Genomic DNA, 27,140 nt, shown 5'->3' with positions numbered 1-27,140 from the left:
TTACTACAACCCCCAAATTATCTCAGGTGTATGTTTTAAATTAGGCTTTTCATCTTGCGCTGTAGGTGGCTGAGTTTGTACAGTCTCTTCTGGGCTGTGAAGAGCATGTCAAGAGCTTCAAGAAAGAGGTAAGCAATGTAAAAATTAGGCATAGTTTTATACTCCTAGGCCCAGAAGTGCTTCCTTTCCGTTTGGTTAAATGTAAACAAGAACATTGTGCAGGCGGGGTGAGAAAGAGGCGCCAGCAGGAAGTGAGCCTGTGGTGTGGAATGGGATGGACGCACGGTGCTGCACGGCTTGGGGGACCAGAAGTGAGCACGGTAGTTGATTGACACCTACAGGAGTCCCTGAGCCTCTGCTGTGGTGGCACCAAGTCCAGTGGGGGAAGGGAGCCCTTGGCTGGGACAGCAGCAGGGAGCAGAGGCTGCTCCAGAGTGAAACAGACCAGGACCCTTCCCCGTCCCTGCCTGCACCTCTGTGGAGGGACGTAGAGAGTCCGCAGTCTTCCAGTGGGCTTTCTGCCTTCTGCCTTCTGCAGCTGGGGATGTGTGGAACTTGTCTGGGTTCACATTTTCCCTGGGGACATAGTCACTGGGGCTGCAGAAAAGATCCCACCAGCGGCAGATTAATAATGCAAACGCTACCAGCTGCAACTTCATTGTAGCCCCGGCCACATGCCGAGCAAGGTGCTGGGCTTCTTATAATGGAGGCATTTTGGTCCTCAAAACACAGCAGTAACAGTTTCCTGTGGAGAAGAGCAGCTCGGGCAGGCTGGGCATGGCAGGAAAGGAGCAGAGTCAGACAGCAGCCCAGCTCCCTCTAATTGGTGAGCCTCTGTCTTGCCCTAGAACTGCCACAAAACCACCCTGCTAGGGACTCTCAAAAGCATACAGTTTGCAGAGCATGTAGAGTTGAGTGTTGGGTCCTGGGCCTCTGAAGACCCCCTTTTTCTGTCCTCAGAGTCACCACTGATAGAGAAACATGGACCCTAAGTTGGTAGAGGGTCGGAACCATGGCACCAAGTTTACAGAGGGGTATGCAGGGAAAACCTTTTCATTCTGCCTTCCTGGATCCTGAGCTAGAGTCACATGAGCCAGTCTGTGTCCCCAAATGATGTGTTCTGGGGCACGACACTGTGTGGCCCATGAGACCTGGGGTCTAGGGTCGGTGGACAGGCAGCCTGCAGTGTCTGCTTGCCATCTGTGACTGGGAAGGTTGTCACACTTCACACTGAAATGTGATTTTTTTTTAAGTTTAAAAAAATGTAATTATAATAGGACAAACACATTCAAGGTTGAGAGAATGATGATTTAATCTGCTGTATACATGGCGTAATAATTGATCCATAGGGATCAAAGAGACATCCATCTCGTTCATTCAGGACATCAGGTTCCCCAGAACTTGCTGCCTTCCAGCTGGGGATCCTTCTGAACCAGTTTTAAAATCCGTGTCCAAGTCAAAAATAAAGCATTTATTTTGTTGGTATTTCTGCTTACCATAGTCTTTGTTATACAAAGGAACCTTAAAATGTAGGACAGTGAAAACGAGAAAACAGAAAGCTATCACCATCCCGCCAGCCAAAGATAATTCCATTAGCATTTGCTATGTTTTAATACTTGTATTATACGTGGGGGTAGGTAGACTTCATTTTCAAAATTAAAAGTGAGACCTCTGTCGTATCACATATTATTTATTACTCAACAGTGGGTGAAATTTCCCAGATCATGCAGCATTCCTCTGAGACGTGGATTTGGTAACCGAGAGGCGCCCATCCCAGGGCGGTACCATCATTTATTTATTTCTGCTACGAGGAGAAGCCTGGGATGAGTTCCTCTAATTCGAGATGTCCACATGGCGCATTGTTCTCCTGGGAAAGACTCCTGGAGACTCACAGTGCTATTCTTAAAGCTCTTCATACAGATCCAGGCAAAGATGGATAAAGCGCAGCAGAAACCAGCCTGCAGGGGGTTAGTGCAGGAGCCTGAGCACCTTTCTTCTTTGCCTTCTCTCTGTTTCTGGAGACAGTGATGGGGTAGGGGCCAGAAAGGGGGCCCCTCATTCTCCTGCTGCCAGCTCCCCAGAATCCCTCAGCATGCAGGAGCCCGGCTGGGAGGACCAGCTTTTGTGACAAGTGGTTTGACTTGAATTTGTTTTTTGTTTTTTCACTTCAGCAGACTGACAGCAAAGCCTTCCCGCTTCTGACCCAGAGGGACATTGCCAAGATCATGAAGATCAAGCTGGGCCCCGCACTGAAGCTGAGCATCCACAGTTCTATCCTAATGTCCAGGACCTTTGCTTTGGGCCAGGACCCCAGGTGGTAACCGGCTCCCACCCCTGCAGGGACCAGACCGGTGAACTCCAGCAAGGGGACCCATGCCCGTAGTTTGTCTTAGTGACTCCACAGAGGTAGCCAGATTCAGTGTGGCCCCTCATCTGCGGCTTGTGAGGGCTGAGGATTACACCTGCTGACGAGGCTTCAGGATGGGGTTCTTCCTGCAGCCAACAGACTGAAGAAACCCACACGTCCACGTCCACTGTGTTCCTCTCCCCGGGAAGGAAGCCCTTTTCCACCTGCACATGTAAGACTTTCAGCGATCAGCAGTCAGCAGTCCTCCCCCATGTGCTGTACATGTTTTCACCAGAACCAGGCCTAGCGCGGCCTGTGGCTAATGTCTGGGCTCAGTGAGTCTTCAAGAGATGGAGCCTGGGTGCTTTAGACAAGACTTCATGGGAGGTTTGTGGGTGCTTTCCCGGGAAAGTGTGGCTCTTTAAGAAATCACAAGTATGAGTTTCCGTGATGCACGACTTCTCCTTTCTCCTCCATCAGCTGCTTCTTGGTTACAGTCACAAGGTATTCTGGAGCGCAGTAGAGGAATATGCCCAGGAGAGAAGGAGACGGTCAGATGTGCATTTCTAGAGGCTGGCGAGACCCCAGGCCCCTCCCCTGGCACTGGGACCTCGGGGTCCGTTGTGACACAATGGGCCAGGCCTGTCCTCACCGAGGCTTCAGGAGTACCGATTTCTCCCGCAGTGCTTCGAAGCTGGATAAGGAGAACATCCCGGGCCCGCACTCACCTTTGCAGCCAGACACCATGGGGAGATCTCTGGGCCCGGCTGCCCATCATCTGCTTACCTTGAAAGACTCTGACTTGTTATCCTACAGCATTTCTGTTTTATAAGTGATTTTATCTGACACCCTAGTGCTTACATCTGGTATCCTAGTCCCACAGTCATGAAAGACAAGGCCCTCTGGGTTCTTCCTCTTCTTATACTCACTCCTTACCTATAGCAACAGCTAGAGGTGTCCTCACGGAAGTGCAGACTCAGCCATCGTTTGGGGCTGGGGAGAAAAAGGGGGCTCGTAAAATGTGAGCCTCCACAAAATCACATGCGCTGCTTCATGCAGAACCTTAGTGCTTTAGGAAAGTTCATTCTGCCGAGAGATGTTCTCAAAATGTAGTCTTCTCTAAGAATGTGCCTACGCTGAGCTTCTTTAGCTCCTTCTCTAAATGTAATTTTAATACATTATTGGCTGACGTAAATTTTGTTTCTGTGTTTTTTGTAGACAGCCCTGTGCAGTTAAAATTCCTGCTCCTGCTGTTAAATTTTTTAATATATTTTAAATGATAATAAACAGATGAAATGACATCCACACCCCGCACTGAGTGAATGTGTCCTTGTGGCCTAGGCCACCTCGCTGAGATGTAGGAGAACACAGGTGGCTCAGCGGCGACGGGCAGAGTCAGTGCTTTCAGCCACCCCTCGTTCGTTGTATAGGCGCCGTGGAATTCCCAAGACTCGAGTTGGATATTTAACACGTCGTTTCCACAGTAGGACCTGGAGCTGAGCGATGCCAAGCAAATCGAGGGGGATGATCATTCCTAGAAGAAGGTGTGGTCTTCTCCGGGTAGATCCAAGTGTCTACCACCTGCTAGACACTACCGCTCCACCGCCAGGTGCCTCGGCCTTGACCTCTTCCAAGGGGAGCTCAGTCCTCGGCCCCTGAATTCTGTGGTCAGGAGCAGCCCATTCTAGGAAGTGGAACCCTAAGCTCGCCTGTGTCTGTCCATCCCACTAGTGTAACTTCCTGTACAGCCGTCCTGGAGAACTGGCCCCACGCCGTGCCTGCTCCACTCTCTCCTCTCTCTGTGTCACTCCACGCTGGAATCTTCACTGAACTCCTTTTCTCCAAACTCAGCCTGCCCTGCGACCTCCCAGTCTTGTCCACGAATTCCAAGGTGAGATCCCGCTGTCCAAGGCGTCCTGGCCACGCCACCTCTGCAGTCTTTCCCAACACCCTGCTGTCGGGCCCCCCGCGCGTCTGTGCTCATCCAGGATTCTCTGCCCTCAACCTTGCTTCTGACATTCGTCAGCACAGAGTAAGGCATCTGTACATCGGGGGATGAAGCAGACAGACAAACTCAGGTGCAGATCCCAGGGCCAGCTTTCCCGGCGGGCGTGGCCTCCCTCTAACAGGAGGAAACCACACTACACCCGGCCGGAGGTTTGATTTGGGCGTGTCTGCGCCTATATAAATGCAAGCGACGTAGCACATAAGATGCTACTGCCCTGAGTAGCTGCGAGGAAACAGCAGCAGCCCAGACCGATTTCTTTTTGTTTATTAGACACACAAGCTTAAATATTGCATGGTGTCTCTTCTATGACAAGCTCGGAGTATAAACAAAATGCAAAATAAACATGTAAATAAGGTTCCAAATGTATAATTGGTATTGTGTAATAGGAAGAAAAGGGCTAAAGGTGCAGGTGAAGTGGGAAGGGTAGGGGAAAGGTAAGAAGGGAAAAGAAAAAATATGAGAAAAGGGAAAAATGGAAACAAAGTCTTTACAAATAGGTAGTGTGGAAGGGGTGAAAAGAGGGCAGAAAAATGGGGAAAAAATAAGAACCAAGATAGGTCATGTAAAGGTACAAGATCCCAATGATGAATGTAACTGTACTGTGTACCTAAAATGTAATAAACTTAATGGAAAAAGGTAGATACTAGGAAGTAGGGAAATCAGTCTTTCCCAGAGAGGAAGGGGATCAAGAGATAGAGGGAGGAAAGGAAGGGGAAGGGGAACAGAGACTGAAATAGGATGTGTTATGTACATGTGCAAATCCATTTTTTACGTCTGCAGTGGATCGATCTCCCAGCTGCAGCAGCAGCAGCAGTCACCACGGTCAAGCTCTTCATTCCACAGTGAGCCTAACCAGCTTGACGACTCTGTCCCTACTCCACCTAGAGTGGCTGTGTGCCTAGCCTGGGGCCACTGAGGGGGCCTCAGTGTCCAGGCTCAGCTCTGTCCCCTCCTCTGGCTTCTACACCAGCCAGCTAGCTCCCCTTTCCCCTCCTGCTGCTCCCCAGAAGGGTTGGAACTGTAAGAGTTGAGACTCTTCACCCTGCCAGGAGAACCCCAACACACACACACACACACACACACACACACACACACACACACACACACATACACACACACAGGCTGGGACAAGCAGCATCCAGAAACGGTGCCAATGGCAGGAAGGGCACTGGCTTCAGCCTCCTTCCTGAATCCCACCTGGAATATGAGTTTAATCAGGGAGAAAGCAGAAAATTGCCAACCAGCCTTCAAGAAATTCAAACTTCTAGGTTCCTAGAAAGAGCTGCCCCATAGGACTATTTGTAAAACACATCATGAATACACAGCATGCAGCTGGAAGTTAGTTAGATCATTAGCAAGAATCCTGAGGGAGCTTGGGACTTTGAAAACTGTAGTCTTTGAAAGTCTGCAATGTCAGATAACTTTTGTACAAAGAAGTTTCTCTGTCACTTCCAACAGCCCAAGGACATCTGTCCTTAATCTCTGAACACTTCCTTTCTCCTCCTGGAACATGCTGACCTTAAATAACTCCGGTACTAAAAGAGATTCCAGGAGATTCACTGCTTACTCACATGACATTCCTCACTTGCTGCTGACTTTTGAGTCATCTCTGTCCATGGGATCCCCGTCTGGAGTCCTTGGCCTGGTGGATTGCAGGATCCAGAAGTGTTTCTTAACTGCACAGCAAGGGCAGGCTCACATTTACCTATTCGGGCTTTGCTTCCTATTATTTTAAGGAATGTTCACTTTGTCCCTGCAAGTCCTGAGGCTAGAGAATATTATCGTGAATGTGCAGTGTTCTTGTGAATATATTCTTACTCCTTGAGAATATGTGCTCCGTGAATATATTCTCTTATAAATGACTTCCTCTTAAAAACTTATAAATATATTCATGAAGAGTATATGCTTAATAGATTCTTGAATATTCAGAATCATAAATGTATTCTTCCTATGAATCATTTTATTAAAGAATTTGTTCAGAAGAAATCTTTCTCTGACATAAATTCCAGTGATGTCCTGTTGGGGCCTTGGTCCCTCTGCCCTGCACTTTCTCACTGCAGTAGGAGCAGGGACAGTTGGACTCTTTAAGATAACGCTAGGAAAATAAAAACACAACTTGCTCGTCTCAAACTCTAGCATGAAAGGAGTCAGTGTGCTTGGTGCCTTGGAGATCAGCAATTTGATTTCTCAGGAAATTGTCTGCCTCCATGTCTTTGTATCTGTGTGTATTCCTTGTAGAAGGATGATGGATTTTGAATCAGTGATCGATAGAACACAGCCGTGCCGGTCCTGCTGGAACCCCAGATGGGGGCCTGGGGACTTCAGGGGACCTGCAGGCATCCAGGGAGACAGCTTCAGAAGGCCGAGGGGAGGACAGTGGGGAAGGGGCCATGCTGCACCTTCTCAGTCCCCTGTGTTAACGGTGGCCCACGACAAGGACACCGAGATGAAGAAAGGGACAGAGAAAGGCTGTGAACAATCATTAAAAAGGAAATGGGAAGCAAAAGGCAGGCAAAATGAAACTTGAGCTCAAAATGTTGAGTGAGAGTTTATTTTCCCCCAGTGGTTCTCTTCCAGGGGATCAGACTAGTGACTTTGTGCTATATTTTGCCAAGGAAGCAACACCCAGAAGTTTCTCATTCATTTCGCCTTGGAATTGGATTGTGTTCTCTTTGTTTCAGAAATCAAGGCATCAAGGCAGACCCATGCATGAAGAGCACATGCACTGAGGAATTCCGGGTTCACTGGGGCTTTTCCTGCAGATTGAACTGCAGGGAATAGTGGCCATGCTAGACACAAACAGGCCGTGTTTTGGAAACACAGGAGTCTGCAGTTCACTGGGAAATGCTGGGGTCCCAAAGGTGCTTCTGCAAGAAAAGCCATCAAGAGCTGCTGACTCATAGGAGCTTGTTTCATCTTTTTCAAAAGTAAAGAAAGAAAAGGTGTGTGGACAAGATCTCTACCTGCCTGCCTTTGGTCTGTTTCTGTAACAGGATGGCACAGATCAGGTCGTGTGTAGAAACAGCAGGAATTTATTTCTCACAGTTCTGGAGACCATGAGGAAATTGTCAGCAAACCAGTGATGACCTTGATTCCAGATCACGCCCCAGCCAGGAGGGGGGCGGTGAAATCGCATCCAGGGACCATGAACTTTGTGGGTCTCTGAGGTTAGAGTCCTGGGACTTAGTCACTTGCAGAGAGCTGTGCATGGTGGGAACACAGGGATGGGTCTGTATTCCCTGGCATAGAGGGAGCAGGATGGGCCCCAAAGCCATGGAAGATGTGATTCCTTACCAATGGTCCCATGATCTGAGTTAGCATCTACTCTCACAGTGTACTTCAAAAGGCAGTGCAGGTTCTGACAAAAGGAGTCCACAAACCAGTCAAGAAATGCTTTATTAATAAAGAAAAAAGCTCACATTTATTTGGTGTTGATATATAATTTTTCTTCCTTTTTTCATTTTTAACCAATTTGCAATCATCCTCCGGAACAGCCAACTTTATTTTTTTTAAAGCATAGATTTGTCTCTCATAAGCTCTCGGTCCTGTCAGTGTGGGACCTGGGTTCCCATTCCTGACCTCCAAGATTTACCTGTGTGCCTTCAGACGGGAAAAGGTGAGTCTGAGATGAGAGAAATGTCCTTCAGAGGAACCAGCAAACTCAACTGTGCAGATGTCCAGGACAGCATTTTTTAAATTTTTTCATCCAGGAGATATTCCCTGAGAGCCCACTCTGAGCCGGGCCGTTCCTGTGTTTGGGATATAGCTGAGAACAAATCAAATAAAAATAGCTCTTCTCATGAAGCTCTTGTTTAAGTAGGTAGAGATAAACGATAGATAACAGGTATGAAAAAACGAAGCCGTGCAGAGGAAGGATCAAGAGAAAGGCTAGAGCCTTATGTGCGGGGCAGGACCGCTCTGGCCCTTGGATGTCACAGAAAACACGGCCAAGTGTTACCTTGGAAAAATAAGCTGGTATCCCAGGACACGAGACACAGACAGATGCTGCCGCCACCCTTCCTGCCTTGTAAACCAGGACTGTGTGATCGTCTGGCCCCCACCCGAGAACCAGCTCCCACCCCAAGGTTTCTCTGCACACACTGCTCATGACTGGCTCAGGGCTGTCAGCCCTTAGGTAAACCTGTTACCTTGAGATTTCTAGGCCTTTCCCCGCTCGGATTATGAGTGTGGCAATTAGCGAGAAGTAATCAGAGCTACTTCTAATGTGATTAACTGAAATTGTCATCAGCAGGTAATTCTGAATATCACCAGGGTTTAAATACAGACTCATTAATTTTAGCTCAGTGGTGATCTAACATTCATTATGCACACACAAGAACTTTCCTTATGAATCTGTTTGCACAAATCCAGAAGAAGGGAAACCGGGTGCTGGAATGTGTCTGGTGAAGGGTGGGGCGTTCAGACCCTTTCTGGAGAGAACACTAAACACCCAGAATAGGTCCCTCTGTACAACTGTCCCCTGTGGGCACATTTCTTCAAATTAGTCATTTTGGGTAAGTGTTAATTTGAAAATGGATTAGCCTTCGGGGAGGCCCAAATTTAGTAAAAGCAATTTATTTGTAGTTATTTATTTATTTATCTTGCTCCAGGCAAGTCCTCCTCAACTGAAAAGCCTGTACCATATAATGGTCTGTCAAGATCAGAGCTGAGAGCAGGCTGCTGTTCAGGGACTCCTGGGAGGAAAAGACCAATTTTTCATGTCTGGGTAGTTGTTCGAAACTTGAAAAGTCATTTGGAACTTGTGACCGCTCTTAGCAGACTCAGCTTGACAGAAACTTATTTCACAATTCAGTCTACGTTGTGTGCTAGACAACGGAAATGTCTGCCTTCGGGAGGAAGCAATGAAAGGAATAAAGAATTCGACGATTTAAAAGCCTTATGCTCCAGGATGTGGGCTCCTTTTTTTTTTTTTTGCTGATTTTAAATTTGTAACAAAGTATTCATCCCTCAAATCCATGTGGCTCTCCTTTCCCATTTCTCTGTAGACGGTGGAGTAAATCGTTCATTCCAGAAGCAACTTCACAGTTTTCTCCACCACAATGAGCATTTGAACAAAAAGCAATAAACAGAATACGACTCAAACACCGGACGGTGGGTTCACATGCACCTTTGCCATCTTGTTTCCAAAAAGTGCCCCTAAAACAGTTCCAGCAGGGACTTGGCCCAGGTAGCCCCTGCAGAGGGGGCTCATGCATTGCTGAATTTTTCTAGCTCATGCTGGTAAATAGAACTTGACGGACAACACAGAAGATGCCCTGAATGTGTAGTTCTTGAAAGCATAAAGAAGAAAAGACACTTTTTAGGACTAGCACCAATCCTTCCCCCTTCTGTTTACCATGCAAAATAGTGGGTCTCTCTTGTTCCTCCTGTAAAATCATCTTCTCGATGGCTCTTAACATTGCCACCTCTTAGTGTTTTGGTTTCTAGACTAAATCTCCCTTCTTTTATTTTTCGATTTTTAACTCTGAAATTTTCCTGTTTAGCCTGTTACTGTGGCTTTGTTCCTCACCTTCGTGGCTGTTGCTTCACAGCCTCGTCCTCGCTCCCCGGTTTTCGAAGCAGCTGCTGTCACTCTGAGCCGTGGCTTGCTCCTGCTAAAATTCCATGATGCTGCAGACACTGTCACTCTTCATCCGGGCCAACTCCCGCCAAAGCGAAATCCCAGGGACACGAGAGGGAAGCAGCCCAGAACGCTGAGTCCTGCAGCCCAGCCTCGCCAGCATGAAGGTAGAAGGCCTAACAATGCGTGAAAAGAGAGAACCCCCAGTTATGGTCATTTTGCTAATGGTTTGTAAAATGTTACACAAAACAAGCCTCTCAAAGAAGAGCCTTCAAGCAAATTAGAATGCAGGGTTCAGGCACAGGGCGGCCACCTGAGTACCGAATCACATTTTCTGTCTGCTGTCCCATGTGTCTGGCTATTTGATTTGACTATTTTGCTGTTTGAGTCCTCTCCTTCTTTCCCTGTCCAATTGAATTTCTTCCTCACTTAATTAGGCTCGCCTGGTGTAAGGAGCTTCAATTCTTTTTAAACATTTGCTGCAGCACCTTGCCTAAGTCTGAGACGATGGTTAACCAGGAATTGCGGTCACATAAAGCTGGCTGTGGAGGGAATTCAAATGTCTTTTCCTGAAGACCTGACCTACAATATTTGACCTATCCCTGTAATGTCTTACTTTAAATAAAGCCGGCCCATACCAGCCCAATTCTTTCTCAGTGTCTCTCTTGAGTGGCTTAGTTATGGCAAGACACCCATGTGTGACGTGGAAACACAGATGTGATCAGAATGTGCATGGCCTGGTCCCAGCTGGCAGCTCCTCGCCTGGGTGAGCAGAGAAGGGACATTTGCCGTGCTTGTTACAGACACGCGAGATGTCCATCCACGTATTGGCTTAGTCTACCTGGGGTAATTAACTGGGAGCTCAGGGACAGTGCCAGTGAAAAGAAACTAGTTTGCAAAAACAACTCTAGGAAGAACTGGGAAAATCATTATTTAACAATGAATGCAGTCTTTCATTTGTCCACCAGACACCTGTTGAGCATCTACTTAATTACATATGGGAGTGGTGACGTGTGAGTATGTGATTAGGGAAGGAATGAATCGATGATAAATAAATGAATAACAAGCAGGATTACGATATAAGTTTTCAACTTTGAAAAGCCTTTAATAGTTTCAGAAGTTTTCCTAAAGTGTTTCAGAAGGTCTGAAATATCTTGCGTCACATGTGGCAGTGGCTTTGCAGTTCTGTGACCGTGTTGTTAGAAACAGACTCCTGTTTCTGTTCAGTACACTGTGTTTTTCTTTTAATGCTGTTCTCAACTCATTCAACCCATGGCCAAGGGCTTGGCCAAGTCTGGAAAGCTCTGCTCTGGGTTTCCCTGCAGCAAGGAGCTTCGACTCTGTTGCACATCAGAAGCCTGAGGCCTTTTAAAAAATACTCACGCCTGGGCCCCAATCTGGATAGCTTGAATCTGGAACCAGAGAGGAAGCCAGTGCCCAGGTGGGCACTTTTATTTTATTTTGTTTTGTTTTTAAGCCTCTATATGTTTCTAGTGAGCAGTGAAAGTGAAGGACCGCTTCTTGACATAATGGAAATTTTTTAAAGTCACCGCCATCTTTAGACATGTGAGTAAGACTTGTACTTACTTAGAAATTCGAATAAGCACAGTTTCTGGGCCACCCTGGGTAACTTCCACTGACTATCGGCAAACATTATGAATGGCTCCTTCTGTATCCTTGCAAAATTGATGGATAGATACAGAAATCCACAGAGCTTCCCAAAGTTTATGTCTCCAGAGGCCTTTAATTATCGTCAAGTTATACAAATGGCTGCTGGTATTTTGAGGATTACATTGGATTCATGGAGTAAGTTAGGGAAAACTGATATGTTTGCATATCTTCCTATTCAAAAATATTGTAGGCCTATTTATTCATTTTTATTTCTTCATGTTCTTCAAGAAATGTAGCAGGATTTTAAATAGGTCTGATACATTTCTTAATAGATTTAAATTTATAAATAAAAATATACAAATTTTTATTTTATAAATGACATAATTTGTATTTAATAGCTCAATTTTATTTATTAGAAGAATTGAATGTGGATATTAATTTTGAAACCAGTGCACTGAACTAAATTGCATTCTATTGCTAAAAGAAATTCCCCAATTGATTCTTTTGAATCTTTCCTAGATAAACAAATATATTCTCTGATAATAGGAATAATTTCATCTTCCCAACTGACATATTGATACCTCAAATTTTTCTCTCATCTGACTGGTGCTTGCATAACATGAATTTTTATTTCAGGTGCTTACAGAAAATAAAATCTATTGTACCAAAGACGTAAATCTAAGAATGATATAGATGTAATACTATGTTAAGAATGAGAAGAAATCCAAAACATCTGGTACAATCACTTCTGATAGTTTCCATTGCTTTTTCTTTGGAACTTTTTCTAATTTAATGAAAATATTATTTCCTCCATTTTTTCAACAACACAGTTAAGATTTTAGTGTAGATATTCCTAACAGATTTATCCAGACTTTAAAAAAATGTTTATTTTTTTATTTAGTCCATGCTTGTAGTGTATAATGATTGCATTCATTGTGGGGAGCTGGTCCATGTACAAAAATATCTTAATTCCTTTTTCACTCCCTTCTCCTCTCCTCTCACCCCTCTTGGTCTCCTTCCATTTTGCCAAGGATCTACCTCCCTGTTTCTTATTATCATATATTTTGCTCTTTATGCGTAATTTGACTTTCTCATGTAAGAAAAATCACGCAACCTTTAAACTTCCGTGTGTGATTTAGCTCACTTAGCCTTATGGTCTTTAGGTGGATCCATTTCCCTACAAGTGCCTCAGGTTTCTCCTCTACGGCAGAGCAGTGTGCATCGTGTATAAATACCACATTTTCTTTACCCATTCTGTCCGTATTTTTTTTACTATCATTGTCAGATTTGACTTCACCGTAGTGTAGCTTTATAAAAAATTCAGAATTCTTTTTTTTTGTGCTGCAATAGTTTAAACAGAGCTAAAAACATTCCTTGAATTTAATTCATGTAATTCACCTTAAACATCTGATCTTGCTGTTTTTTTAAAAGCTTCTGACTAGTGCCTAATGTTTCTCCATAATAATTTATCTGTTTCAGTAGAGCTGCCAGATAAAAGACATCCAATTAATTTCCAGAAAATAATACATTTTTAAGTGTGATTATGTCCTGAATATTGCATAAGCCATATTAATAATAAAAAAATCTTTATCTGAAATGCCAAATTTTGTTTGCTAAGTCCGGCAACCCTAGGAGTATACTCCATCATGGTGTAAACTCAGTAACAAATATTTAGCTAGAAAACTTTGAAATTCATTTAGGTTAGGTTTTCAAATGTCAGCACAGCTTTGGATGGAGTGGTCTCATGAAACATTTCCTTTTGCTAGCTTGTGTGTTTTCCCATTTCCTTCATGGTCTATTAGAATCACTGTCTGTTCTCTCTGCTCTTTCTATTAACAAATGAGAAATTTTTATGTCTTTGCCTATGTATTACTTCCCCATACGTCTTTCAGGTTAATTTTGCTATTCCTGGCAGAGATTGAGGCTGGAGATGGAAATCTGGAGCTCCCTGAGGTCCTGCCTGACTGGGGCGATGTTAGAAGGAAGAAGGCTGGGAAGGAGCCTCAGAGAACCCCAACACTGGTGGATTGGTTGGGACATGGAAACCTAGGAAGAAGCAGCCAGCCAGGCCAGTGAGAGCTGTCTCTCCAAGGCCCAGCTCACTCATTCACAAAACTGGAACAAGAATATTTACCTTGGCGCCTTCACAATGCACGCAGAGTCCCCAGCGTGGGCAGATATTCAAGCACCATTGGTAACAGTGAGCCCCTCCACAGCAGGCCCTTCAGGTCCCTGTCCTGTCTGTCCTTCCTTCCTTATTCTCCATGGTCTCCAGCTCTTTCTGGGGTTGGTCCCAGGGCCTCTCTGGCTGCCCCCAGCATCAACTCTGTGCTCCATTCTTGTATTCAGAGACACAGAGCTAATGAAGAGAGAGAGAGAGAGAGAGAGAGAGAGAGACAGAGAAAGAGAGAGTTAAGTAAGTAGATGATAGAAGATAAATACATGATTGGAGATAGATAAATAGATGACAGAGATAGATAGAGGATAGATAGATAACATAGATAGATGACGGATGGATAGATAATAGATCATGTATAGCTAGAGAATGGATGGATGGATGGATAAATGACAGGATAGATGGTGGATGGATGATTGGCTGGATGGACAGATGGATGCCGGCGTGATGACAGGTGATGGGTGGAGAGTTGGACAAGTAGACATTTAGATGAATGGAGGCACTGGAGGGAGCTGGCCCATGCCAGTGTGCGGGTGGGAACTTCCCTGATAGCTCATCTGCAAGAGGGGATGTTGGTCAGATGGCTCAGCCCAAGTCCAAGATCTCAGAACCAGGGAAACCAAAGCAGCAACTTCCAGTCGGAGGAGGCTACAGACCTGAGGATGTGGGAAGCCCAGGTGGGGACACCAGGAGCCAGCATCCTGCTGATCTGAGACCTGAGACATGGAATGTATGCATCCCAGCCCAGGCCAGGCCCCCACACTGTGGACAGAGGCCCCTCCTTGTCCACTCACACTCATGGTCTCCTCTTGTGTGGCTCCTCTGACTCATTTCTCATCTCTCCTGGGGGCTCCCGCTCTCTGAGGCTGGGAACTGGCATCAGCTCCTGAGCATCTGTGTATCCAAATCCTGCACCAGGACATGGCCACCCAGCTGCAGATTCTGAGTCTGCTTTCCAGACTCCACTGACCACTGACGGTTCTCTTGACTCAGACAACACCCCAGCACCCCAACACTGGCTCCCATCCACCCCTCCCTTGGCTCTTCCCAAGTCTGGACCAGAAGGGAGCTGTTGGATGGGAATAGTACCCAGCCTGGGAGGTAACGCGCGTTCCTCTGTCATCTCACCCTCGTTCTTCCTAGACAGAGCAGACTGCGGACCCTCAGCTGGCCAGTAGCACAGCCAGTAGAGTCGTCACTGCAGAAGTTCCCACCGGGAACAGGAAGGTCACGCCCGTCAGCCTCTCCTTTCTCTTGCGATGTCCCCGTGTCACCCGCGGATCAACCCCTGCAGATGAAACCTGTGAGCCTGACTCCCAGGAAAGACCCCAGGGTGCTGCCACTGGGGACCAGAAAAGACCCAGAGTGTCAGTTCAAAATCACCTTTTATTCAAAAACTTTCAGCTCTGTCATATTTTTAAAAGAGCAAACAAAGAGGACAATAATTCCTGTTTTCCTTTTTCCCACTGTTTCCTTCTCACCCTCGAGGAGAGAGCAGGTTGCAGAACAATGCTTTCTCTCTGCATGCAGCCCATCTCACAGCCTCCCAGTCGTGCTCAGAGGAGCAGGTGAGGAGAAGGACAGCATCAGCTCGTCCCTCAGGAAACGCTTGTGTAGCTAACGTGGCAGGGGCTGACTGCAGCAGGGCAGGGACTGCAAGGCAATAGGGAGGGGAAGCTGGGAGAGAGGCAGGGACAGAGGCAGCACTGCCTTGCCCCATCCCCTCTCCGCCGGCCCCTCTCCTGCAGACCGGAAGCTGGCAGTGTCTCCTGTTCCTTCTCCCTGAGCACAGATCTCCTCCACTCAGCCAGAGAGTCGAGGACACAGGGCACAGAGCCATCATCTGCCTGTCATCTCAGGACAACCCAGTCTGCAGAGAGAGCATTTCATGGCAGCGGGGAGCTTTCTGAGGAAAGGCTGTCTCTGTTGAGAGAGCAGAGCTGTGCCCTGGAGTTCTGCAGATTCTGCCGCCTTCTCGCAGAGTCTCAGGGTGGAGCATGAGGCAGGGTCACCGTGTCCCTCACAGGAATGACCGTGACAGCGATGATAACACAGCAGCCTTTCCCTCGTGTGCACTCTCACGACGCACTGTGTGGTGCTTTCACCGCCCTCTTTTCGGGCACAGAGCTTGGCACCCACAGCTTTGTTCACTTGTTCAGGGTCACAGAGGTAGACGCGGGCTTTGAACTCAGTATTCTTGACATAGAAGCCACACAGCCAGCTACTCTGCTGCTAGAGAAGCCGCGAACAGTGGTAAAAATAGTTCTAGCCAAACCTGCCCTTCTCCCCTCTTTCACTTCCGTGTTTTCCTAATGATCTGGCTCTTTGGTGCCAACTGGGACCTTTGCCTTGCATTGCGTTGCCAGCCTCACTCAGCAAGGTCACCGCCTGCATCTGCAGTGACCAAGGAGGACAGGGAGCATGTGCACACTGTGAACCAAACCCTCCCACCACTGGGCAACAGAGTGGCCAGCTGATGACCAGCACGGTGCGGGGTGGCAGGAAAGCTGCCCAAGGGTGTCCCTCAGCTGCCCACACTGGCTGAGGGCTCAGGGTGACCTGGGTGGGGTGCTGGACATGTTGAGTGACAGGGGTCTTCAGGGGACAAGGCCCTGGGCCAACCTGCCTCAGCCTCCAGCTCCGGCACATTCTGTGGGTCTCCTGCCACCTGGGCCACTCCTCCTTTGTGGGTCCTCTCCTGTGGCCAAGAGTCTCTTCAAACTATTCTCCCCCGGAAAATGGAGTAGTGGGTTCTAACCAGCTGCAGTGGCAGCAGTGAATTCCAAGGAGTGATCGAAATGCACAATGAATGCTTAAATGTGAACGAATTTATCACGAATTTATCACTCTGAAGACACATTGCCACGCACTCCCCTCCACACTCCGAGCACCCTCATCCCATCGCACTCCTGCTTTCTGAAGCCGCGCTGGAAGTCCTCTTTCGTGAGTGTCTTCACAAGACGAGATAAGAGTACAGCGGTGGCAGCTGCTTCGTGCAAATTTTGACTCTGCCCCAAGGTCAACATGACCATGAAAGGTAAGTGCTTTGCATCGATTCAGGACATCGGAGCAGCTGGGACAGCACAACTGAAGACACTCGGGGAAAAGGACTTGAGAACTGCTTCACAAAGTGGCAGGAAGGATGGGATGCACGTGTTTGTAGTAGAGGATTTTGAGGGGGATTCACAGCGATGGGTTTTTTACTATTTAAGTTTGAACATTCACCATATTTTCGGATCACGCCTCATACACAAGACAGATGCTCAGCCGGAAGTTTCCCAATGACGGAGTGACTCTCCTGATGCCTGGCACCTTGACCGAGAGCCAGCAGGACATTTTGGTCGCAGCTGCAGCTGTGTCCATCCCCAGCCACTTCCCTCCCACAAGAACCTACTGCTGCTGCTGCTGGCCATGGGGTGCTCGCTTTGAGTGCTGCCCTGCTGATCTTCCTGCCTGCAAGGTGCTTCCTGCTGCATCTTCAAGGGCTGAGACAGGCATCAGTTGTGGGCAGAGCAACAGTTGCACACTGAATGCTACAGAGATGCTGTGGCTTCTGAAAGTTCCAGGAGGCAACTGTGTGTACCTGACTTCACTGGTCCTCCCCAGGCTGACACCCCTGGGCACCGGGCAGCCCTGGATCTCAGCAGGGCTCTCTTCTCACCTGGATGGCCGACTCCCTGAAGGACCGTGTTCTTTTCTAGCTGGCCAGGATGCAGGCAGTGGTTCACAGGCCCTCCTGAGGAGTCCCTCTCTGCCCACGCAGCTCATCCTGCTGCTCACTTCTCCATTCAAAGTCAATGATCCACAGAGATTTCATAACAGGACAGAGAAAATGATTCTCCATGGCAAAAGCAGGAAAAATTGACACTGTATTAAATAAAAATCACAGGGTCAGGCTCCTGCCTTGGGCCCCAACAGACAAGACTAAAATTCAAGATGAAGTCCCTGGTGCTGCAGTTCCAAGTCGCCACAGGCCAGAATGAAGTTGTTTATCTGACTTCTGGGAAATCAGGATTGGGGAGACAACAGCCAAATTTCCCCGACAGGCTCCTTTCGATTGGCTTGGTAACAAACTTCCCTCTGCCTTAATCCTTACACAAAAATAACCTGGAGATTTTAGATAACCAGTTATTTTCTTTTTCTCTGTCCCCACTCCCAAAAAAATGTCCAAGCCACCTTTTATTGTTGTTGTTTCTGCTTTCTTCAGCCCTTCTCTGTTTATAAAACCAAGTTTTCTGCTCAGCTTTTCTGGAGCAGTTATTCTGTTTTGTGGAAGGAAGCACTGTCCAATTTTAGAAGTGAAAATAAAGTCAATTAAGATCTTTAAGCTAAAGTGTAGTGATTTCATCCTTTGACTATTGAGAAAATATATTTACCCCAAATGTAACTGCAAAGAGGTTATGATATATAAAAACAACTTCAAAATGAGTAAGATGATGACTAATCCAGCACCATATTGGGCAAAGGACATAAATAACAAAAGGAAAATTAGACATAGTCATCAGGGAAAATATTCACTAATACTAGTAGTCCAATAAAGGTCAGCAGTCCAGATGGCATGGCTGGGGTACGGCCCAGGTAAGAAGCCCTGCCTGGCCCCCACGAGGCCCTGGGTTCATCCCAACACCAAAGGGCCCCGGTCAGGGACACCGTGTGCTGACTCTGAAGTCATTTCATGGATTTTACCATCAGTGGACAGTAAGGCAAAGGCTCCTCTCTTTCCTCCTAGGGAGGCCCAATCTCTTGACACAGTTGTGTAATTCCTGCCTTCCCTTTCTGCATGCCAAAAGCACAAGCCAAAGCCCAGCAGGACCGCACCGTCAGCCCACTGCAGAGCATTGTGCTACCGAAGATGCCCAGCAAGCTCCTTGCTGATGAGCCCAACGCTAGCGTTTCTGTCACAGCTTGACCCAATTGGCCAGCTGCCCGGTGCCAGTAGCCGACCCCTCACTTTCACACCCTGATGGGGCTGCCGCCCGTGGTCCCGCCCAGCCCCTCTGCTCTTCCCCTGCCTGTACTTGCTGCACCCCACCTCATATCCTCACACTGAGCCTGTGCGTCCCTCTGTCTGGTGTGCACTGCAGGAGAGCTAGCGTTCCGCACCCGTCCAGCAATACAGACCCCCAACATTTCTCTAAGGCGTGGTGCACACGGAGAAGCCAGGTCCCGTGGTTGATGAGATACCCTCTTTCGGAGCAAACTATTGATCATCTTGTTGGCCTTGAAAGCCTCATGTCTCATCACGAGGTGCCCCCTGACGGGAGTACTTAGGAACGCACTTGTCATCTCGGAGGTCAGGATGGCAGTGCGCCTGGCCGGCTCCTCACTCCCCTGCGGTGGGGACTCAGGACTCCTGAATCCACAGTCTTCAGCCCCGAGTCCTGCCCCAGCTCCACCCCATAGGTAGAAGCACTCGCTCTGATGTTGAGGTGCCGGTGGTGTCTTCCTTACGCTCTCTCAGCTCAGGCCGTGTGGGCTGACAGCCACGCAGGGCGATGTCTTGATCCTGTGGGTAGTGAAGAAGCAGGGTTACTGGAAACCAGGAGCTTGCGGCTCTGCGGGGGACAGCAGAAGCTTAGGAGAGTTTAGAGCAGGCGTGTGTGGATGTGAAATGTCCCGGTGGGGATGCAGGATGCCGGGCTTCCCACTCTCGCCCAAGGCCCCACTCCCACCTGACTCCTCCTCCACCGTGCTTCTGTGGGGCCAACTGAGCTGGTCCCTGCCCCTGCTCTCTGCCACACCCCCAGCTCCCATGCCCTTGTGTCCTCTCAGCTTGGCTGGCACTGCCACCCACCAGGGGTCCACATGGGACGGACTCAGGAGCTCTCTGACTCTTACTCATCCTTATTTCCTGAACCTCGTCAGGGCCAGAAGCCTGTTGCTGTTTTACCCTAAATAGCCTGGGAACTGTCCTTCTCCACCCTTGCTGCCGTTCCCCTAAATGATGGTTCTTCTCACCTGGGTTATTTCCTCAGCCTCCAGCTGGCCTCCTGCTCCTCCTCCTCCCTTGGCTGTGCAGTTAAGTGAACACTCCCTCTCCCATGGAGGACGTTTCACGAGCTCCTTATTACCCCTGAGCCAGTGACCAAACCCCTCAGACGCAGTGGGAGTCTGCTGCAATGGCCTCCCTGGACTCTCACTGGGTATGGGCTACATGAATGCACCCCTACTGCACCCCCTTTCCACTGTCAGAACCCCATCTCCCCCACAGCCCCCGGCCCTGGGCAGTCTCCTTGCGCCTCCATTTGCATGTCACTCCTTCAGCCATCACCAAAGCTGCCGTGAGGCCAGGTGTCCTGTGTGTCAGCGGCAGCACCAAGGTCCTCCCACACCCTGCACACAGAGCACCAAACATAAATCTGATACAGAGAACTTTCATAAATAATCTAAAAACCTACAAAATGTTAAGAAAATGTAAGATGACTTCTGCTGTCTCTAACAGCAGTCTGCTTTGTTTAGTTCAAAATTAACAGGACTGGGGATTTAGCTCATTGGTTTTGGCGCCTGCCTCGCAAACACAACGACCTGAGTTCGACCTCTGGTACCAGGAAAAAAAAAAAAAAAACAGATACCAAAGGCATTGACTATAAAAATGGGACATCTGGACTCATCCCTGACCTCGAACACCCGCTTCCTGTGCACTAGAATAGACAGCTGGACGAATCTTAAGGTAACTCCCTACCTGCAAGGAACTGTTACATCTGGTTAAAGTGAACCGTCTTGTCACTGTAATTTGTACATGGTTAATGTGAACTGAAGAAATGAAATGTAACCACCTGAAAAACCTATAAAAGAAGGAGCAACAACCCAGCACGGGGTCAATCTCTGACACTGCCTTTTTGAGTGCAATCGACCTTTTCTCAACAAAATAGACTTCTATTATTTTACTTGCATTCAGCTTGTCTCTGTGTGCGTGTCACCTGCCAATTCCTGCTAGCACTTCTCCTGCAGCCCCACACATGCTGGGCACTCAAGCTGCCCTGCTTCCTTCTCCTCTAGCCACAAGTGCAGAGTGGTGTGACCATCAACGGCTATGCACTGAGAGAATAAAAAAGAATCCATTGTGCAAATCTAAACTGTGCCGTTTGCCTTACTCCATTTGCTATGGTTGTAATCAAACACCTGAGACTGGATAATTTAAAAGAGTAGAAGGTTTTTTTAGCTCAAGGTTCTGGAGCCCATGTGCATGGAGCTCATGGTTGGAAGACATTGTGGCTGCATTTGGTGAGAGCCTCAGCGGCTTCAGCCCTGTGTGCACAGGGCAGAGGAAGAGGCAGAATCTCATTTTATAACAACCTGCTCTCACAGTAACAGATTCACTGCCGTGAGAGCAAGACCTTGCTCACTCCCGAGAGAACCAGCCCAGTCCTGCGAGAACGGAATTGATGACCCAAACACTCTTCAAAAGCTTCCCAAACCTGCAGGATGGCAGTCAAGCCCAGTGTGTTTCAGAGGGGACAAACTACCCAAACCAGCCCTAAAAAGCTAACCCAAAGAAAGTATTAGAGCTGCACACCCAGATTCTCTGCACAGATATGGTTTTCAAATATTTAGAGTAGCAGATACTGGGACAAGAGAGGAAGAACATGAAAGCTAATGACTCAGGTGTGTAAAGCCAAGCAGGCAGGCCTCTCACAGTCTCTGCCATGTAATATCAAGAGGAGAAGAAAGCCAGATACACCGTGCATATTACAACCGAGTCATATTTTAAATCTGCATAGAAAAAGGCAGCAAAGGAATTAGGCACAATGTGGATATGTTTTACCTATAAGTAATGGAAGCACAGGTCATTTGCATTTTTTCTATGTACTTCTCTATATTTTCCAAACTTCCTTTTTTTCTTTTTTCTTCCTGTGGTACTGGGGATTGGACATAGCTCGTTTACACTGAGGTAGCAAGCCCCAGCCCCTTCTCTATTTTTTGTTTTGAGACAGTGTTTCACTAAGTTTTTGAGGCTGGCCTTGAACTTGTTATCCTCCTGCCTCTGCCTTCTGAGCTGCCGGGATTCTGGGTAGGCAGCTCTGCACCAGGCAGTTTTCCAAACTTTCTTAACTGAGCCTTTATTAGTAACACTTTCTAAATGGACACACACGTGTACATGGTTCTGGCCACCCACAGGCTGCACCCTTGGGCTCTGCAATGTCTAAAAGAGCTTTGGCTCCATTTGGATGGTCACCTGCTGGGGACAAGCCATGATGCTCTGGGGGTGTGTCCATCCACACATCAAAATTGTGCAGTGCACTCGTCCCGGCCTCTTTATATCAGGCACCGCTGCCAATACCACAGTTCTCTGGCTGTGCTCTTCCTGGGTGTGGAGGAGCTCCGTCTCTCCTCACCAAGTTCTATTTAATCCACTCTCATCCTATGTGCAGGCCGTGTCCCTGAAGGGCTTGGATTTCTCCTCAGCCAAATACACCTCCCCAACAGGGCCATGCTACGGTTAGGGACTGGCTTGCTCCCCATAGGTTGAGGTTCTTGGAACTTAGCGCCCTCATATTCTGATGTGGAAGTGGAACCTTTAAGAGTCAGGAGCATCATGGAAGGTGGCTGTGTCGTGGGGACACCACTCTCAGGAAGGGATAATCCCAGCTGGTCTCTTGTCATTGGCCGGGTCTCACAGGAATGAGCTTTCACAAGACCAGGTTACCACAGAGTGAGGCCACCCCCCACAGTGTGCTCTCTGCTCTATGTGGTCTCTCCCTTTCTGCTTTCTTGCCATGTTGTGACACAGCTGGGAGCCCTTCCCAGGACACGGACACCTCGCTGTTTATAACTCCCAGCAGTCAGAACCATGAGATTAATACATCTCTTTATTTATAAAGCCCCCATCTAGAAGCCCTGAGTCAAGTAGGCAACTACTAAGCTCCTGACTTGGGGGAGGCAGACTCAGAGCTGCCTGTGTTTTCTGGACCAACTGTGTCACCCTTAGTTTACAGAGGAGAAAAGTGGGGCTGTCCTGAGTCTGGGAGTTGCATCTACTACCCACAATGTAACGGTATAACACGGTCTCCAGCCTGTGTTTCCTTTGAAAAATCACCTCATTCTTTCCATATCTGAAAATTGAACGCCAATTAACTCCATGTCGCTTATCCATGGTGGGATTTTGGGGACCCACACTCATGTTTCACCACAGAGATACTCACAGAAAGGATATGGACAGGAAGGGTCACTGCATCAGGTCCTGGCCCTCTCATCCTCTCCCTGCCTTTCCTGTGCCCAGTGCATCTGCTCACCACGCTGGGCCGTTTGCCTCCTCTCTGGTCCCAGCTTCCTCCATCCCCCATCTTAAGCCATCAGCCACGTTGCCAGAGCTTGCTGAAGTCTCAGGCTGCTGCCAACCACAGCTGGTCCCTCTCAGGCTGCCCTGAGCTGTCCAGTATCCCCTGGAGCTGACAGTGGGAGCTCTGGCACCAGGCCCGCCTGGTCCTCCTCTCCCAAGGTCTCAGCCCCCAGGAGCCCACCCTTCCCGCATGCCTAGGAAGCCTGCCCTATCACAAATTCTTCCTAGTGACCTCAGCCAGGCATCCTACACTCACCTCTTCCTCCTCCCCACCAGCTTTCTCCCAGCTCTCTTCACCTCCTCCTCCAGACAAACCCTGGTTGTACTAGCCCACTGCAAGATTCCCAGCTCGCCCAGCTGTGGCCGAATTGCATCATGATTCAAGTGATTTTTTGTACCTGTATTGAATCAAAATTCTGAATGTGAGCCAAGCATGGTGGCACATACCTGTGATCCCAGCGTTCCAGGAGGCTGAGGCAGAGGGTCTCAAGTTTCAGTCTCACCTGGGCAACTTAATGACTCAGTAAGGCCCTGATTCAACAGGGTCTGTAGCTCAATGTGAAACCCTGGGTTCAGTCCCAAGTACTGCAAAAAATCTGGGTGTAGAGTATGCTCAGCACCCCACATGTGGGGTCTGGCTTAGTCCAGCGCCATTAGCCTTGAAGGATGCTGGCTTTTCTGGAACAGTGCTCTCTCTGGCTGTGGGATGCAGGACTGGGAGAAACGCGATGGGAAGAGAGATGGACTTGAGCCAGAATGCAGACGTCTCAGTTACTCTCCACTGCCCACTGTTTCCTGGGTGTTCACTGGGCAGCGTCTAGACGAGGTCATGACTTCAAGAAGGCTACATTTTATTGGAAAAGTATTAGTGACTCTGGGAGATGACTTATCCCTATGTTCTCCATAATTTATGTCAAAGAAAATACAATAAAAATGCCACATCCACCACAGGTTTGGAGCAACCTATCAGAAACTGGGAGGAAATGAATACTTTTCTTTTTTTTAAAATTGAGTTTATCGGTACATTCTAGGTAGACAGTATAGTTACATTCATTACTGGGATCTTGTACCTTTACATGACAGGTCTTGGTTCTCATTTTTCCCCTTGTCCCCACCCTCCCTTCACCCCTCTTTGCCTCCCCACCTACAAAGACTTTGATTCCATTTTTACATTTTCTCATATTTTTTCCCTTTCCTTTATTCCCCTTCTCCTACCCTTCTCACTATCCCTACACCTTTAGTCCTTTTCTTCCTGTTTCACATTGCTAATTAATCCATTAGGATCTTGAATACTATTTTAGTTTTTCGCACCAGAGAAATTATTCGGTATTTACACATGTGTGACTTATTTATTTCACTTAGGAGCATATCCTCAAAATGTTTCCTATGAATGAATCTACTTTCTCATTCTTTGTGGCTGAGTAGTATTCCATTTTATTAAAAAACCACATTTTCTTTATCCAGTTTCCAACTGATGCGCAGGTGGGCTGTTTCCAAGCTTTAGCTATTACAAACTGTGCTGCTATAAACATGGATGCACATATATCACTGTGGTATGATTCTTTTAATTCTTTTGGAAAGATACCCAACAGAGGGATGGCTGGGTCAAATGGAACCTCTAATCCTAGTTCTTTGAGGTATCTCCATATTGACTTCCATAGTGGTTGTACCAGTCTGCACTCCCACCAACAATGGAGAAGGGTTCCTTTCTCCCCACAACCCCGCCAACATTTGTTATTGTGTGATTTCTTGATAGCAGCCATTCTTTGTGGGGTGAGGTGGAATCTCAATGTTGTTTTCATCTGCATCTCTCTCGAGTGACCAGTGATGTGGAACATTTTTTCATATATTTAGTTGCTGCTTTTATTTCTTTGTCTGAGAAATGTCTGTTTATTTCAGATGCCCATTTTTTAATTGGGTCTTTATATTTTGGGGGGCTAATTGTTTTGAGTTCTTTATATATTCTAGATAATAGACCTTGGTCTGAGGAGCAGCTGGTAAAACGTTTTTCCCATATTGTAGGTTGTCTCTTAGTTCTGTTGACCTAAGTCTAAGTTTCCTAGAAACCCTGCAGAACAGACCTGAGAATTGAATTCAGTGCTTGCCCTGGGACCAGTGTATCAAACTCAAGAGTCATCGACTGCAGTTTTGCTTTCTCATCAGCCAAGAGGATATGACAAAATCTTCTCGTTAAGCTATCATGGAGAGCTTTCCAGTTCCCCAGTGTCTTCTTCCATATCAGCTAATGTGGGTATTCAGAACAGCTTGGGGAGACACAGGATACAGCACTACCCGACATGGACATGAAGACCCCGGGGTTCCGGGGGTGTTAAGTAACCCACTCAAGGTCCCACAGCCAGAGGCGCAGAACGGAGGTGAGGGAAATATCTGGGAGCCCTGAAGAGCCGCAGTTGAACGACTCGACTGTCTGATGCTGTCAGGAGAGCGAGGACTTACAGGTTGACTGGGAAAGGAGCCGTCTAGGTTCATTTAGATGCTCGGGCCCTGAAACCAGGAATGAGGCTGCTATTAGTTTAACAGCTCTCTACCAGTTCCGGCTCCCTGTATTCCATGCCAACAGCTCCATCCCCAAAAGGGCAGGGAGAGTGTGCGAATCCCAGGGCAAACCCTGGGTTTGGATGATGCTTCCTAGTGGGGAACAAGATTTCTGAACTTATCAACCAGGCTGGAGGAGAAGGCTGACTATCCTGAAGCCAGGAAGTTGTCAAAGTCACTGACAGCACACTTGACAGCTGGGTTCTCCCTTGACACCAAAGACATCCAAGTCCCCCACAAAAAGAAGAGAGAAAGACTCCTAAAGGTTGCTCTATCGGGTTGGAACTCAGAGAGCACACAGTACCAGTGAGGATGATGGCCGGTGCTTTGGGGCCCAGCTAGTACAGCACAGCCCTTCTCCAGGTGGTCACTGGGTTTCCTGAGTGACACCGTGAAGCAGCTCAAAGTCCAGATATCTGAGGTGTGGCCTCCACAGGTGGCAAGGAGACCATGGAGAAGTCCTGAAAGTCTATCTCTACAACATGCGGTTGACCCAAAACACTCTTCCTCCTCATCCTTCTCCTCCTTCCTCTCTTCCTCCTTTCCCTCTTTCTCTCCTCCTCTAATGTTCTGGAAGAAGGAGAAGCCTCCGAGAGTCACTTCAAGGATGTTCGAGGGTGTAGTGAGACATCTGCCTGCACCTGAACCCTAAGTCCGTTCTCTTCGCCTGGTGACCCTGAGCTCATCTTGATGGCTCTCCAGGTAAGCACACAGGCGAGTGAGGCCTCTTTGGTTCCTCCAGCTGTGTTTCTTGTGAGCCCTTCCACACACCTGCCCTTCTCCTGAGCCTTCCCTCCTCAAACCAGCTTTCACATTTTTACCTCTCTAAGTTGAAAACATGAGACTCCTCAGCTCTGTCTTAGAAGTTTTCTGGAAGGAGCATACGAACCAACCACCTTTCTCTCCTTTAGCATTTATGGGACTGCATTTCCCCAAAGGTAAGTGTTCTGCCAACAGACGCTTCTTAGGGTCCCATCTTTGGAGGCTGGGAATGCGAAAGCAGGGCACCAGGGTCTGGCCGCTTCTGCTTTCACGGCAGAGAGCATCGCAGGGCAAGGGGTCCAGCTTGGATCTTTGGGGAAAGCCACCAACACCCTCAGCTCCTTCCGATCAAAAGCCCCGCCTCCAAACACCATTAACACATACATCTGCGAATTAAGCTTCCATATTCATTTGGGTGGGGGCAAACATTTGATCCACACAGCAATATTCAAAGAGGATTTTTAGAACATTTTGCTGTTTGAGATGCAACTTCCACATCAGTCTTCTGGCATCCACCTTTCAGAAATCTTTAATAAGGATCTTCAATAGGATGTGTGTGCATGTGTGTGTGTGTGTGTGCATGTGTGCACACACAGTTGCATGTGTGTGCCATGTCCTGAGACTGTCCGTAAGGTGAAAACAAGACAGCCAGGGTACGTTTCAATTATACGCTGCTACAGAAGTTCTTTTATCCAACTTTTCACATTTACGTCTTGCCTCTCCCTCTAAATTATATACATGTTAAAGATAATAATTCGAGTCTGCATGATCATCCTCTATGTCTGGCATGTTGCTTATCACCCTGTTGCACATGCAATA

At 47.7% G+C, this 27,140-nt stretch overlaps 1 protein-coding gene across 4 annotated transcripts in view; it reads left to right on the top strand.

Moving 5' to 3' along the window:
- The window catches only part of L3mbtl4 (L3MBTL histone methyl-lysine binding protein 4), a 243,120-nt gene extending 239,556 nt beyond the window's left edge, over window positions 1–3,564 (top strand). For 2 of the 4 annotated variants that reach the window (XM_033757362.1, XM_033757361.1), the window contains 2 exons: window positions 66–128; window positions 2,172–3,564. In XM_033757362.1, coding sequence (XP_033613253.1) covers window positions 66–128; window positions 2,172–2,321 — 213 coding nt within the window. In that variant the 3' untranslated portion in view covers window positions 2,322–3,564. The remainder of the gene's footprint in view (window positions 1–65; window positions 129–2,171) is intronic. The other 2 variants (XR_783155.3, XM_033757363.1) reach the window with 2 other exon arrangements.
- Window positions 3,565–27,140: the final 23,576 nt, after the last annotated feature.

This window comes from Fukomys damarensis, unplaced genomic scaffold (assembly GCF_012274545.1).
Source record: "Fukomys damarensis isolate Sample0158 unplaced genomic scaffold, DMR_v1.0_HiC HiC_scaffold_30, whole genome shotgun sequence".
Lineage (NCBI taxonomy): Eukaryota > Metazoa > Chordata > Mammalia > Rodentia > Bathyergidae > Fukomys > Fukomys damarensis.
This window is presented reverse-complemented; position numbering and strand designations above follow the sequence as displayed.